Source organism: Stigmatopora argus, chromosome 14, assembly GCF_051989625.1.
Source record: "Stigmatopora argus isolate UIUO_Sarg chromosome 14, RoL_Sarg_1.0, whole genome shotgun sequence".
Classification (NCBI taxonomy): Eukaryota; Metazoa; Chordata; class Actinopteri; order Syngnathiformes; family Syngnathidae; genus Stigmatopora; species Stigmatopora argus.
The window spans coordinates 1,623,152-1,638,757 of record NC_135400.1 but is presented as its reverse complement, the minus strand read 5'-3'; the positions used below and the strand labels follow the sequence as shown (position 1 = coordinate 1,638,757).

Sequence of the window (15,606 nt, the reverse complement as noted above, 5' to 3'; positions counted from 1 at the left end):
TTCATGAGGCCAAAAGGAATGCGGATCCACTCGTACAATCCCCATGGTCTAACAAAAGCAGTCAATGGGACATGATCGTGCTTTTTCCGCCAGATGTGAACTCCCAGTGGCCAGATGGTCTTGAGTTCAATGACACTTTGGTCATAATTGATGTCTCAAATCCAACTGACCATGATATTCTCTTACTTGGGCGCACTGGAATGGCACAGTACAATATATCTCGACTCTGCTTCCTGCTGAGATTTTTGCCCTAGCACAAATTACAGTTAACCACCAGCATCCACACCCCATCTAATGCAGGGGACCAATGGGACCCACCTGTAAATGTAAGTCACCTGACAGAGGAGCATAGACAGGTAGTCAAAAGAATGCTGAGAGAAGTGTCACTCCTCAATTATAGACAATGATATTGACTGTATTGACAGATTGCAAATGTGTGTCCGAAAAAAAGATGGAAGTCTTCGGTTTTGCACATAGACTATAGAGACCTAAATTGGAAGACACATCCCAACCGACATCCCCGAATCCAAGACATGGACAGCTTTGGCGGGAACTCCTGGTTCTCCCTCTTGGACCAGGGAAAGGCATATCATCAGGGGTTTATGTCTGAGGAATGTCGACCATATGGACTGACCAGCACCAGCAGACTCTTGAACATCTGATTGACTGCCTGCTCCATCCACCAGTATTAGGGTTCCCAGATTTCACTCAGCCATTCATTGTACACACTGATGCCTCACAGCAAGGTTTAGGTGCAGTTATTGCCTATATCTCCCGCACATTGACAGCAGCTAAAAAGAATTTTCACCTATATGCTGGTAAGCTGGAATTCTTGGCTCTAAAATCGGCAATCACTGACAAATTCCGTGATTATTTGTGGTATGCCCCAACATTCACTGTGTATAGCGACAACAACCCGCTTATGTACAGTCTATCCACTCCAAATCTGTATGCAACCATTTCCAGGTGGGTTGCAGAATTGGCTGATTTTCACTTTACTATAAAATATAGGCCATGGAGGGAGAACAGTGACGCAGATGCTTTGTCAAGGATGCCGTTTGATGTTGAGTCTTTAATGAAAGAAGGTTCTGAAGAACTACCACCTGACGCCACCGTTGCCACGACCCAAGCAGTTTAGGTACAAGAAATGTTCCCTTTGACTCTGCCTTCCCTAAAGATATGTTGTTCAGTATCAGATGCAGATGGGACATCCACTGCATCAATCACCCCCATACCAAAAGAGGTAAGGAAACCACAACAATCTGACCTGTTCATTCATCCTGAACACTGACAGAGACACAGAAGTCAAATTGGAAGGAGTCTCTGAACAAGCTTGTGTATGCATACAACTGTATCCGATGTGATGTGACAGGTTATTCACCATTTTACCTGGTTTTTGGGAAATCACCAAAGCTTCCATGCTCTTGACATGCTCTTTGGACTGTGCAGTAAGTCAGATACAAATGGTCAGCAGGACTATGTGGAGAAATAGAGACGGGGTATGGAAGAAGTGTACGCCATTGCAAGTGAGAGCGCACAGAAAGCTGCAGAATGGGGTAAAAAGCACTATGACACAAAAGTAAGGAGCTCAGTGCTACAACCAGGAGAGCACATCCTGATAAAAAGAAAAAAAACTGACAACAAGAGGAGGACCTGGAAAACTCGGTGACTTCTGGGAAGATACAGCTCATACAGTGGTGAGACAAATGGGATCTGATCTGCCAATTAATGAAGTCCGGACAGAAAAAGTTAAAGGACATTCCAGAGTTCTGCACAGAAATCTACTGATGTCCTGTGACCATTTACCCTTTTGAGGCAACACCAGAAGTCTGAAAAGGTGACAAAAGTATGCAGAGCAAGAGACATCAGCCTGTATCTCATCCTCAGGAGTCAGATGACTGTGGTGATGAATATGACATTCACTATGAGCCTCTTCAGGTGCTAAATGAGCAAGAGACCAAGAGATAGAGTCTGAGCACAGGCCACTGCCAGCTGATCAGAGATCTGAAGTTGAGGTCCCTGCTTCCGTATCAGTGCAACCACAAGATGACTACCAGCTGGAGGAGCCTGGTCCACCTGTGGAGAACCTGCCTGATGAGGGAACAAACCTGGCGGTTGAAGATCCTCTTGATGATCACTTGTCAGACACCTCTCAGGCAACCACTGTGATTGACTGGACTGTTGACGGGTTTGCAGACTGTTTCCATGGACATATTGCAGACTCCACATGCAGATCTTGAAATGATTGAACTGTTGAACAGATGTATGGGTGAAGCCTGTTTATGGACTGTGTTTACAGTTTTCATCCAGACATGTACTGTATGAGTTGTTGATTGTATTTAAACTGTGGCCCTTGCCTTTTGAAGTTTTCATGAGTATCAGCTCACATAGGAAGATTTCAAGTGACAAGTTCATAAGACTTCAGAATAACAACCAATAAGTAGAGAGAAACTTGGACTTCCACATAAGCCACTGATACACTGAATTATATTATTTTTAACCCTTATAGAGCACTCAATTAACCCATCGGCTGCCATTGACGGCGTTAGACGTCCGATTCATGTTGACTGTGAGGTGCGGAGTACTCAGCACTCATTAACCCATCGGCTGCCATTGACGGCTGTAGACATCCGATTCATGTTGACTGTGAGGTGCAGATGAACCTTCATTCTCTCAATCCTGATAAATGAGTACTCACAGCCAGTCTTCCCAGTTTGATTTGGGGTTCTATCACTGTCATGACATGCATGAGATAATTGGTATGAAAAAGAATCAAGCCTCGAGTGTTTTTATTCATTTTAATTGTATACAATATCAATACTGTATCAGAACTTTGCGTTATATATCCACTAGATGGAGCTCTAATAACAGGTATAGCATCTGCACCTCACAGTCAACATGAATCGGACGTCTACCGCCGTCAATGGCAGCCGATGGGTTAAATGAGTGCTCTATAAGGGTTAAAAATAATATAATTCAGTGTATCAGAGGCTTACGTGGAAGTTCTGATCTAACCACTTTAACAGAGGTTTGGGACATGAAAATAATAGTATAAAATGTGGGATGGGCACGGCCGAGGCAAGTTTGTCTCTACACACACGAGAACAGGACGTTTTGTTCTGTCACCCAGGAACACATAAATTGAAAAAAATGTACACACATGCCAATAATACGCAATTTATTGATAATTTTGATATTAGATATTTAGATATTAATGCTCTGACATTGTCAATGCAATGACAAACTCGATCTCTCTCATGATTATAATTTTGAGAGCGAGAGATTACCTGGTTGATCACTTTCAACAGTAAACTCTCTCTCTCTCATGATTATAATTTTGAGAGCGAGCGAATCCGGCGACGAATTGTCCGTTGACGAAATGCCCAGCGACGAATTGTCCATCGACAAAATGTTCGGCGACGAAATGTCTGTTCGACGAACTGTCCGGCGACCAAACGTCCGTTCGACGAAACGTCCGGGTACGAAGTGTCCGTCGACGAAACGTCCGGTCACGGCCTGTGTGTATAGTGTCTATTATGGTTATAGTAAGGAATTTATGTTATCGATTTTTCATTGTTTACCTTGTCGAATATTTGAGAATGACTTCTCGAATTTGTAGAAAGAAAGATAATACATTGTTATGACAGTATACTGAACATGTGTAATTGTACATTATATTTTGTGTTCTAACATATGTTGCCATAGATATGTGAAATAATCTTGAAAGTAATCAAATAACGTTTCAATCTTTGACATCAACATCACCTTCAATCCGTGTCATGGCCATGTCATAGAGACCTTCTATCCACATCACAACCATCAGTATTAAGCCCAACCAAATAGCTGTATGCAAATGTAAGGCACACAGTCTGCGGACGACTTGTGCACAGCTAAAGGCCTGCCGTGCCTACCAAAAAATCTATTCCAAAATTGAGCCATGGGAGGAGCCATGTCTCAACAGGGGGGATGATGGACAAATGATGGACATGCCCAGAGGTTGGTGTAAATGCCCACTTTAAAATTTTTGTTTACAGACAACCTCAGGCCCAAACGAGGGCATCCCGATTCGAGTCATAAAAAGGAAGCCCTTGTCCTTGCCACGCTGGGAAGACCCATTCGTGGTTCAACTCACCACCCCCACAGCAGTAAGGATTGCTGAAAGGTGGACGTGGATTCACCAATCCCAGGTCAAGGTAGTTCGAGACATAGGTGACTCTGAGTAGACTGGAAGTCGGACGGTTCCCAAACCTTTGTCCGTGAAACACTCATCTGATGTCTACTCACCTGCACAACCACCTAACCTTGACCTCCCACAGACACATGGCGCCCCACACCAAGCTATGACAAGATCAGGGCCACAAAACAGGAACCAGGTGAAGGAGTTCATAAATTCAGAGCAAGATTTGAAGAAGTGTTCAAAACTCACAGTGGGATCATGGAAGACCAAAGTGACCAAGGGGTGTACCAAGCCCAACTGAGACAAGGGTTCCTGGAGGGCTCCAGCCCCCAATCAAAGGGTTCGTAAAGAAGTACTGTGTCACATACCGAACCATGCCAATGAATCAACCAATGGAGTGGGTGATTCATGCTGAGGAAAGACACCGCCAAAAGCAGACAAGCGCAGGAGTCAATACTCTGACCCAAGCCATGGCCTCATTGGTGAACCAAGGGTCATCAAAAGTATTCTACCAACAAGGACATGGAAGAGGAGGAGGAAGAGGCCGAGTATGACCTGGCCCACCAAGAAGAGCAAACTCAGAAGACAAGTGTTACAATTGTGGACAGAGAGGACACTTTGCTCGAGACTGCAAAAAAACACACAGTGGTTACCAGAGACCCCCACCGTTCAACCTTGAACATCAATATCAAGAATGACGCCAGAGGGAATAGAAACAGAAGCCTAACACAGAGGAGGAAACTGAAGAAAGTGATGAGGAGGACGAAGAAACCCCTTGGTCGCCAGCAGAAGTGTTAGACTCATGTCCACCCTCTGGGACAAAGACAGCAAACCATACTACACCTTACTGGTGGGACAAAGACAAACACCAATAACATTCTTATGTGACACTGGAGCAGATAAATCAGTCATCAAAGACCAAGTGCCAGGATTGATACCAGGAAGAGAATGGATCACTGTGATTGGAGCAGGAGGACACATTGAACTTATGAAGAAGTCGAGGAAGATAAAAATAACAGATGAAAATGGACGAAACCACGAAGCAAAGTTCGTCCTGAGTCAGAACTGTCCTGTGAACCTCCTGGGAAGAGACCTACTCCGTAAACTGGGAATCAGCCTTATCCCCACAGATGATGGCATGAAACCAGTACACAGGTGGGAGGAAATGGAGATCCAAGTAGTCAAAGGTCAAGAGGAACCTCATACGTTCTACTCCCTAGATTTAGCAACACAAGGGCCCTCATCTGTAGTTCGACAGTTAAAAACCAAAGTCGAAGATGTAAATGGCCAAGCACAAACCCACTGGCCACTACACATCACCATGAAGTTTGGGAAAGCCAGAACAGAATTTGTTAAACAGTTCAAGCGACTAGGACCCCAACTAGTTCGATTGGAGTACCTGTACACCACGACAGAGGGAGATGTGGCCACCTCAGTGGACTTGCCACCTCAAGCGGAAAAACTCCTACAGTTTGGGATAACACCCCACGTGTCCATAAAGAGCAAACCCCACAGGCCCTGGAAGGACCTAGGACGCATGGTGTGATTCCTGGAGACCAGAAGCGAGGAGTTGTGGTCACATCAGACTCCTACAGCCAGCGGACTGATGATCTACTGATAACACAAACAAAAATGTCGTTCCTGTCACCAGCAAGACACCTGGCCATAACAGCTACATTGTTATTGCAACCCCATCTCACCGTAAAGCGATGCAATACCTTGAATCCAGCACACGCTAGTAGCTTACAGTGACATACAGTACCACCGCATGTCAAACCACGCTGGAGATTCTCACTCCTTTGAAGTGTGACGAATCCCAGGATGCCGTCTCCTCTGTGTAAATGTTTGTTTTGACTATTAAGATGGTGCCCTGACAAGTGATTTTGTTATTTTCTATACCCTGTGAAGAGTAACTGATGATGGTGTTTGTATTTTAAAACCCGGAGAGGAGGGATACAAATTGATGTGATTAATAAAAAAATATTTTAGTTACTTAAGGGGGAAATGTGAAATAATCTTGAAAGTAATCAAATAATGTTTCAATCTATGACATCAACATCACCTTCAATTCGTGTCATGGCCATGTCATAGAGACCTTCCATCCACATCACAACCATCGGTTTCAAAACCACGCATCTTTGTAATAGGGTATGTCCTTTGTTTATATGTTTATATGTAGCCTTTAACATCATCAGTATCACCACCATCATCGGTGTCACTGTCGCGCGGCATCTTTGTAACAGGGAATTTGTATGTCCCTTGTCATAGAGAATTTGTATGTCATGAAATCTTGCCCTAAGTAAAATATTTTCTGTAGAAGGAGAGTCATCGCACCCTCCTGCAGAAGCTTCAAAATCTCACTCATCTTTCTCAGTGTGCTTTACTTGTGTTTGATCTTGTGAATGTTCATAGTGGATCGGACAAAATATCACATCAATGTCTTATCAATATGCCTGTCGGGTTGAACGCAAAAAGGATGGCAATTTGGATGAAACTTCTAGAAAGAAACCCAGACACTCACAGAGGTTTATTGGTTCGTATTCGACGAAATATCCCATGTTGAAAGGGCTGGCATTTGCACATTGTACAGCATGCATGTGCGACTTCAGCGTGACACAAGGTGGAATTACTGACTGTAAAATGCATATAAAAGGACACAAACACAAAGATAAAATTATTTTTATTATCCTGTACTTTATCAATAGTTTGCAAAAACACAGTTTCAATTAATGTAAAATCATGATAATAACAGTTTGATTTAAATTGTCCTACATATTTTTTTGCATTTTATATCGATTTTGCATGAATCGCATTCACTCTGGAAAAACTCCAGAAATGGGACAAGGGTACTCTTGAAATGGGGTCAACAGAGTTTGGCAGCTCTGTGTTTTTCTGAGTTTTGTGATTTTTGTCGCATTTAATTTTTCATCTGTTTTATTAATCACCACCGTTTCTTACCTGTTTGGGTTTACGTTCCCTTCGGCGCTGCTTTTTCAGAAATAATCGACTCCCTCATTGTATCTCCTGCAATTTCTTACTCGTCTATCCAAAGGAGTAGCAGTCTCTCCACATCTTTTGTGAAATCACAGAGGCCATGCCAAGGTTTTGTCACTTTTAATGCTTCTTTCTGCTTCAATATCGTAGCGATAGTAAGTGTGTTACGGCCGTATTGCCTTGCAATATCAGTCATGGATAGATAACAGGGCCTGTTTCTTCATTTCATTCACAACAATAATTTTAGATAAAGAACACAGTTGCTTTAACCACACTCGAAAAACAAAACAAAAAACCTAATACAACTCCATGATGACTAACGGAAGTTATTGTTGTGAGACAGCCAATAGGATGCCAGGGGAGTTTAGGGAGATTGTCAATCAGAACACAATTGGGGTTTAATGATGTTGCGGGATAATAGTGTAAGCATGAGCTGTGGGTAGCCACCCAAGTCCAAATAAATACGGTTGTTTTAGACTGATATGACAGCAAATACAAAACAGAGTTAGATGCTAACCCGTGCAGTTTTAAGCAGATAGAAAAAGCTCTTACTCTAACCTAGTTCATGTGCCTAAAATGTTTCCACTGAATGTTATAAACTGCCTGGCCTGGCGACTGAGTGGGTAGCGCACTGGCCTCACAGTTTTGAGGTTGAGGGTTCAATCTCAGGTTGGTTCTCACTGTGTGGAGCTTGCGTGTGTTTTCTCTGGATAATCCGGTTTCCTCCCACATCCTTAATCCATCCAAGGTAGGCTGGTCGGACAATCTAAATTGCCCCTAGGTAAAATTGTGATCATGAATGTTTGTCCGTCTCCTTGTGCCCTGCAATTGGCAGTCCACCAATTCAGGGTAACCCCTGCCTGGTGCCTGTAGTTAGCTGGGATAGGGTCCTGCAGCCCCCACAACCCTCGTCAGGGTAAACAGTTCAGAAAACGAATGAATAATATAAACAGATAAATTGCTTCCAGAGAATGACCTCACATATTTATTTATTCATTCATTTTCTGTACCACCTATCCTCATAAAGGTTAATTGGGCATTTTGCTGCCTGTCCCAGCCAACGATGGGCAGATCTATCAATTCATTAATGGCTAATCAGCCTCATAATCTGTAAATCTCTCTGATGCAGTAACTGACTTTTTGGACGTCCTGCATGCATGTTATATATGTAATTTTCATTGTTTGGTCCTAAGATACATGGTCGTTGGTTCGAATCAAATGCACATGCTTGTATTCAAATGTGGTCTAAAATTTACAAGGAAAATTTATGCAATCATTTAAGTGACGTTTATTTACACTGGGGCAGCCCGGTGAAAGAGTGGTTAGCACGTCGGCCTTACAGTTTTAGGATCTGGGATCAAATCCAGGTCGGTCCACCTGTGTCGAGTTTGCATGTTCTCCCGGGCTTGCGTGGGTTTCTTCCGGGTACTCTGGTTTTCTCCCACATTCCAAAGACATGCATGGTAGGCTGGTTGGACACTCTAAATTGCTGCTAGGTATGAGTGTGAGTGCGATTGGTTGTCTGTCTCCTCGTGCCCTGCGATCGGCTGGCTACCGATTCAGAGTGTCCCCCGCCTCTGGTCTGGAGTCAGCTAGGATAGGCTCCAGAACACCCCGCGACCCAACTGAGGATAAAGCGGTTCAGAAAATAGTTCTCTCTTGTTTAGGTCCTGCACACACAATGCAGGGCCACCGATTCAGCATGATACCCCCCCCCACTCCTTGTGCCAGTCTTCCAGGATAGGCTCCAGCACCCCCCACGACCCTTGTGAGGATAAAGTGGTTCAGAAAATGAATGAATAAATTAGACTCTAATGCTTTTAAAAAGTATGAGCAAATTTATATGTAAAATTGATTGAACTTCATTTAAATAGATGGGATTAAACATGTACATTCATAAAATTACATACCTGTCAACCTCTGCCGATAACTGCCCTTATAAACAATTATGATTCCCCTTACAAACCCCCCAAAAACCTTACAAACACCGTAAGGGCAGTTATCGGCAGAGGTTGACAGGTATGATTAATTATGTTCGTCTAATGTGGACGTTTGACTCTGAAAGGACCCATTTGGAATTACACATAAAGCTGATTTATATATTTACATCAGACATTTGAGGGCAATTATCCGAAAATAGTTTTTTATCCCTAGTGTGCATCTTTTTTTGTGTGTTTAATGATAACATGCACATATTTTCATCCAAATTTCTACTAATGTTCCAGGTAAATCAACATACTGTACACTTTTAAACAATGAGTACAGACCTGTATAATTAGAAATTACTGCCTCTTCCTACTTTTATCACTGCATATGCAGTATATCCTCGGTTTTTGTTTAATCCTTCCATATGGAAACAATCCCCCAAAGTGTTTGGTTTGATAATAATTAAGGGCAGTATAAATCCGTGACCATACAGACTTATAACAATATAATTGGAGGAGTGTGCAATAAATAGAAATGTGTTTGAATAAGGAGATAGAGAGAGGATTATGGTGTGTGGGTCTGTGTACGCACGCATGTTTGCAGATGTGCGTGTGGGATATTTTCTTCAAAGAGACTTGAACTGCAATTTTATCAGTCTATGTTATGATAGAAAATGTTATTTAAAAATTTAGTTCATAAAAATATACTGTCCTTAACTAATGTCCTTATAACTATTTGTTATTATTGCCTTAAACTCACGCAAGCTAATGCCTCTGAATTAGAAAACTATATATATAAATATAGGGCACCAGCTTAGTCACATGAACACTTCAAACAATCACAACTAACTACTTTTTTCTGTCTTTTATTGATTCATTCATTTTCCATACCATGCATCCTCGAAAGGGTTGCTGGAGCCTCACCTTGCTGACTTTGGGTGAAAGGCAGACTACACCCTAGACTGGTCACCAGTCAGCCGTAGGGCACACGGGGAGACAAACAACCATAATGAAAATAAAAGCATTCAATTCAATTCGCACTCACAATCATACCGTGACCAGCGGGAATCGAGGCCGCGCCTGCCCACACCAAAGTCAGGCGAGTGAACCTCTACATCACGAGGTGGCCTCGGATCATTTATTTATAAGTATTTTATCTTTATTAACCCCACCGTGCGCATGCTTTTATTCCGAAAAGAGAAAAGGAAGACTGAATAAACAAACACCATCAATCCAAAACAATACAATGAACAACAATTAGAGTGTTTAAAAAAAAAATAACCCGACCTACTAAAACGGCATAAATAGGCAGTTTCATGTTGTTGGACATTTCAGGAATTGCAACGCCATCAACTTCATCATTAAAAACAATTGCCATTACAATAACAAAAAAAGGAGTGAGAAATACAGTAAAAAGTGCACCATTATCATTTTAACTTAAAAACTATACAGCTGCCAAAGATAAAATTGTTAATAATAAAACTTTGAACGATATAGAAATGTTTCCACAACAAGTTTTCAACAAAGAAAGGAAGCTATCATTGTTGAAGCATTATTATTTTTTTCACTAACGTAGACTATCTCGGATTGATTATTCCCACCCTCCTAAGATTACATTTCCCTATTATCGCCCCTGATACCCAAACCACCATTCCTTACAGTCATTATATTGGGACACTTAAGCCATTCCAGTCCTACCAGATCGCTAGTCGTCATTTTTTAAACTAAAGTTCGGTCCAGTCAATTAATAGGTGAATATAACAGGACAATTCAGACACAATTTTAGCACGCTCACCCATCTCGCAAATATAACCCAGTCCCTTGAAATGTACTTGCTCCCCATATTCATCTATTTGACCCTACATTTGCTTATGGGTTTTCTCACAGATATCATCGCTCAAAGCAGCCTGTGATCCAGCTGTTCCTGCTACCACCACCGAACCTCCGCCACCTCCACTCTCTCCACCTCCACCAGCCGCCCCGCCATCCCGTAGCTCCTTCTCCCTCCTCTCCCTTTCCACCGCCTCCTGTTCACTCTTGCTGCTGGGGAATTTGTCTTTGTTGTTTTCCTTTTTCCACTTCATTCTGCGGTTCTGGAACCAGATCTTCACCTGTCGCTCTGTCAATGCCAGCGCGTGCGACACCTCAATGCGACGCTTTCGGGTCAAGTACGGGTTAAAGAGGAACTCCTTCTCCAGTTCCAGAGTTTGGTAACGGCTGTACGTTTGCCGTCCTCGTCTCCTTCCAGCAGCTACTGGAGGAGATGGTAAGGAAAGGACAGGAAATGGAGATACATTATTAGAGACTTATGGCCCCACTCATGGAGGCCAACAAATAAATAATAAGAAAAGAACATACAATTTTAGTGTTTTTTACCGATTGGATAAAATCTTTCAACGGCAGAATTGGAAAATCAAAATGACAGATTTTGTAAGGAAATTTATTTGAAATTACCATGAAAAGGGATTTTTTTTAATAATAATGTTGATATTACTGGTAATTATTATTGCATTCCCCACCATATCACATTATTATGACCATTCCAGCTATTTTGGATACATTTAATGAATGTATGAAAATTCTGAGCCATTTGTTATTTTTCATAAGTTTTTTTGCATATTTGTTGCGCTGGAAAAATAAACTTAAATTTACTACAACTCTCCTTGTAAATGATAAAGTACTAATAAAACTGAATCCAAATCTATGAGATTTTCAAACAGTATTATTACCTCTTGTGGCCACCAACCACACGCATTACAAGGACAGAGACGCCTTTACTACAAATACTCACCATGATAATTAACAACATTTGATGATGAGCTAATTTAAATTTTCAACATAGCATTCTTCAATGAGGTGCAGTGAAACAAATACAGTATATGCATTTTTAATTTAAAATACCATCATGATTACTTAAAAAAAACTGTCTCAAACGTAAAAAAAGAAAGAATAATAACAGATTTAACAGTGAATGCTCACATCAGACTCCTGACAGATTACACACACACACACACACACACACACACACACACACACACATACACACACACACACTCACACGCACGCACACACACACACACGCACACATACGCACAAACGCACACACGCACACACACAGGGCAATAATATGAGTGATTATATTTCCATAAAACTGTTGTCCTGCACTTTGATGACCCCCCCATTAAGGGGGATGGATGTGCCACACGGACAAAATATGCCACTGCTCATAAAGATATGAAATTAGAATCGGCCAATCACTTTTGGTCTATATAACTTAAGCGCCAATGACTTTTGAGATTAAATAGGAACTATTTAGAGAGTATTGTCTGTACAAACGCTGCACTTTTCAATATGGCAATGAGATTACAATAAATTTCGTTGTTTATGCAAATGTTAACAATTTACTGGAGGGTGCACATTAGGCTCGACACAAACATCCATCCATTTAAATATCCCTTTAGACTTTGTTCCTCAAACCGTGTAAATTCTGATTGCATGAAACAACTTTTAATATCGGCGAACATTTTCAAGTCTTTTGAAAATGATCCCTTTATGACCTCACATGAACAATTCTGCAATTAGCTGTGACACATTAAGTGAACAGAAAAAAATGACCGCGCAGAAGACAACAATATTGTTTGCTGTTAATAAAGCAATTGTAAATTTGACATTTCACAACACTGATTTGACACAGTGGATTCTAAAGCCCTTTATTGATACACACACAATTTGCCTTTAGCTGGTTTGATTTTTACCACTGAACACTGAATCTCTATATACTACATAGCAATTCCTCACAGGGCTCATATTCTTTTGATGAGTCCTGTCTTTGATAGATCAATAATCAAAGACATGAAATGACTAAAGGTGGAAATATAATTAGAAAGCACAAGCTACATAAATGTATCTAACTAAATGTCTAAGCAATACACAGAGGATTACTATATTGCTAAAGGGCACTGGCAGTTTACAGAGGCTTGTGAAATGAGGTAGGAAACATAAGCGAACATGTATTCTATTATTTCCCCGGCAGTGATGAATAATTGCGTGAGCCTTCATGGAAAATGTTGTTTAGCTTTTATAGTTATGCTTTATTTGACTATGAGCAGTAATTTTGTTGTAAACGTTTGGTGCTCATTCGTTAGATTTTCATGAGTTAAACACAAAAACTAAGTGTGTGCAGAATGACAGACAACACAATAAAATTACTGTGCTATTTGAAAGAACGCTTCAGTTTCTGCTACAGCTTCAATTTTCAAATTGAACATGTAGACTGTGTGGGCTAAAAACAGTTCTAGAAAAGAACCTAATTCCCTGTTTTTTCATTTCCTTTTCTCTTTGTCGTTCACTCTGATCTCAGACAGCAGGACCCCCGTGGAACTGAGTAATTCAAAAGACCTGGAGTAAGCTGTAAAAGGTAAAATGCAGTAAAAGTTTAACCTGGGTCAGAGCTGCAACTCCAAAGTAAGTCTTTGAGAGCTGCGCATATTGCGCAAACGGGGCTTTGAGACGAGGCTCACTTCATCGTTCTCTGGACCCAAAGACTAATGCAAGCACGTGGGTACCCCCACACATAGACACGTTGACACTTGCACACACACGCACACACGCACGCACACACGCAGACACACGCACACACGCAGACACTCTCACACGCACGCACATACACACGCACACTGACACACACACGCACAAACACACTTGCACACACGCACAAACACATGCGCACGCACAAACACACACACACGTGCACAAAAACATTCGCACGCACAAACAGACACACGCGCACACACGCACAAACACATTCGCACGCACAAACACACACACGCACGCACAAACACACACACGCACACACACTGACACGCACAACACACCATTCTTTACATAGCCTGGTGCCCTTCTCTGTCTATCCACCACAATGCTTTGTGCAATTTAGACCTTGAAGTCTTTCCCAAGTTTTGACGCTTGTAAAAAAACATAAATATATATTTGTGTCCTAATTTTAACAGGAAAAGCCCAAATTACCTTTGTGAATTTCCATTTTAGGTCCACATTCTTCCAACGAAGGCTCAGATATTCTGCAGTCTCCTTCAGAGTAGCGTTGCTCTTACTTTAATGATGATGTTTCGACCGGCCGGCAAAGGCAAAACATTGAGAAAGAAAGTTCTCACCTTGCGGCCTCATCCAGGGAAACAGCTGTGTCGGAGAAGGACTCTGGTCAGTTCCGTCCGCGTCTTCGCTGCCGAGTCCCGGAGCGCCACCCACTTTACAATCGCTGTATTGAACCAATTCCGCGTCCTGACCCCCGAAGAGCGTCTGCCTTTGCAGGGCGTCATATCCATAGAAGTTGCCGGATTCGCCGTGGCACGTCACCGCACAAGGGCTAGGCTGGTACGGATTGCTGGGCAGTGTTGAGGCGCTGTGGTGATAGAAATCCTGGATCTGTGGGGCGTGCTGGAAGGTGGCCCCGGAGCCCGGACCATAAACTACAGTGGGTCGGCTTCCGGCGAGTTCCTGCGCGAAGCCACACTCATAGTAATTCGGACGTAACGATTCGCCGCTTTTATATTTGGAGAAGAGTGAGTTGACGAAATATGAACTCATCTTTAGCTGATTTTTTCCCCACCCGTCAGTAGAGAGCGCGTACAAGTGTCCGGCGACGCTCAGTTGTGTTCCCGTTGTTTTCAGGCTGGAGAGAGACGGAGGGGAGGGAGAGAGTGAGCGAGGATCTGTTGTGGTGTTCTCCCTCACGGCCACAACTGACGAGCTGGACCCGGTGACGACAAACAACCAGAGAGGGACCGGAGAATGTTACCACCGCAAAAACAACAACTTTCACACCGATTCCATGAAAAATCCAGCGATGAACAAACCAGAAAGGGAGCGGCGGCGGAGGAAAGAAGAACGCGCATTACAATTCCAAATGTAGCGTTGAAAGCTGGAGCCCCGTCTTGCTCTCAAACGGCTTTTCTGTGATTTACTCTTCTGCAAATGACTTGTTTCATATTCTCTCTCGCCACATACACGCGCACGCACGTACACACACAAATCTTCACTCTCTCTATACCACCACCCCAACAAACAACCCCCCCCCCCCCTCCACTCCCTCTCTAGTATGTGTGTTTCGGGATAATTTGCATCTATTATCAGCGCTTCGTCCAATTGGCTTCTCTGTGCAGGAACAAACATGCACGAGCGTGCGCACGCTCACTTCAGTTTCTCGCTGGCGTCATCTGGCCTGCGTCTAACCCAAAACTAAAGGATGGAGAGATCGATGAAACAGAATGAAAAAGATAATTTTGTGAGCGTGCTAATATATTTTTTACCAATTGCACACATAGGCAGTATGGGAAATATAATAAGATGTATTCTTCAGCTTTTGTATCATTACGAACACCCCACCCAAGTATTGCTACGCACTTATAGCGTAAGTGGCCTCAGCTAAACGAGCTGCAGGGTCTGGACAGCGCATTCTGATCATTTTATAAATATGATTGCAATATACATGCA

At 42.5% G+C, this 15,606-nt stretch overlaps 1 protein-coding gene and 1 long non-coding RNA gene across 7 annotated transcripts; one reads left to right on the top strand and one right to left on the bottom strand.

The window, feature by feature from the left end:
* The first annotated feature begins 6,526 nt into the window (after positions 1 to 6,526).
* Positions 6,527 to 11,753, top strand: LOC144088756 (uncharacterized). Its single transcript, XR_013304936.1, has 2 exons — positions 6,527 to 6,710; positions 10,984 to 11,753. It is a non-coding gene; the product is annotated as an uncharacterized LOC144088756 (long non-coding RNA).
* On the bottom strand, positions 9,947 to 15,165 carry LOC144088755 (homeobox protein Hox-B8a). Of its 6 annotated transcripts, none has more exons than XM_077619403.1 (3): positions 14,938 to 15,165; positions 14,268 to 14,785; positions 9,947 to 11,350 (listed from the first exon to the last, which is right to left on the bottom strand). In XM_077619403.1, exons 1-3 carry the CDS (start codon positions 15,006 to 15,008, stop codon positions 10,956 to 10,958), a joined length of 984 nt encoding a protein of 327 aa, XP_077475529.1. In that variant the 5' UTR covers positions 15,009 to 15,165; the 3' UTR covers positions 9,947 to 10,955. The 6 variants fall into 6 exon arrangements, with proteins under 6 accessions (XP_077475529.1, XP_077475530.1, XP_077475531.1 ...); XM_077619404.1 differs by having other exon boundaries at positions 9,947 to 11,347; XM_077619405.1 differs by having other exon boundaries at positions 14,268 to 14,863; positions 14,970 to 15,165.
* Between the last annotated feature and the right edge of the window lie 441 nt (positions 15,166 to 15,606).

Excerpts from the sequence above, each read along its gene's own strand:
- LOC144088755 (XM_077619403.1), bottom strand. The coding sequence starts at position 15,008 with ATGCGCGTTCTTCTTTCCTCCGCCGCCGCTCCCTTTCTGGTTTGTTCA. Across the intron at positions 14,786-14,937 it reads CTGGATTTTTCATGGAATCG|CCTGAAAACAACGGGAACAC; the intron begins GTGTGAAAGTTG and ends GTCTCTCTCCAG. Across the intron at positions 11,351-14,267 it reads TCCCTGGATGAGGCCGCAAG|TAGCTGCTGGAAGGAGACGA; the intron begins GTGAGAACTTTC and ends CATCTCCTCCAG.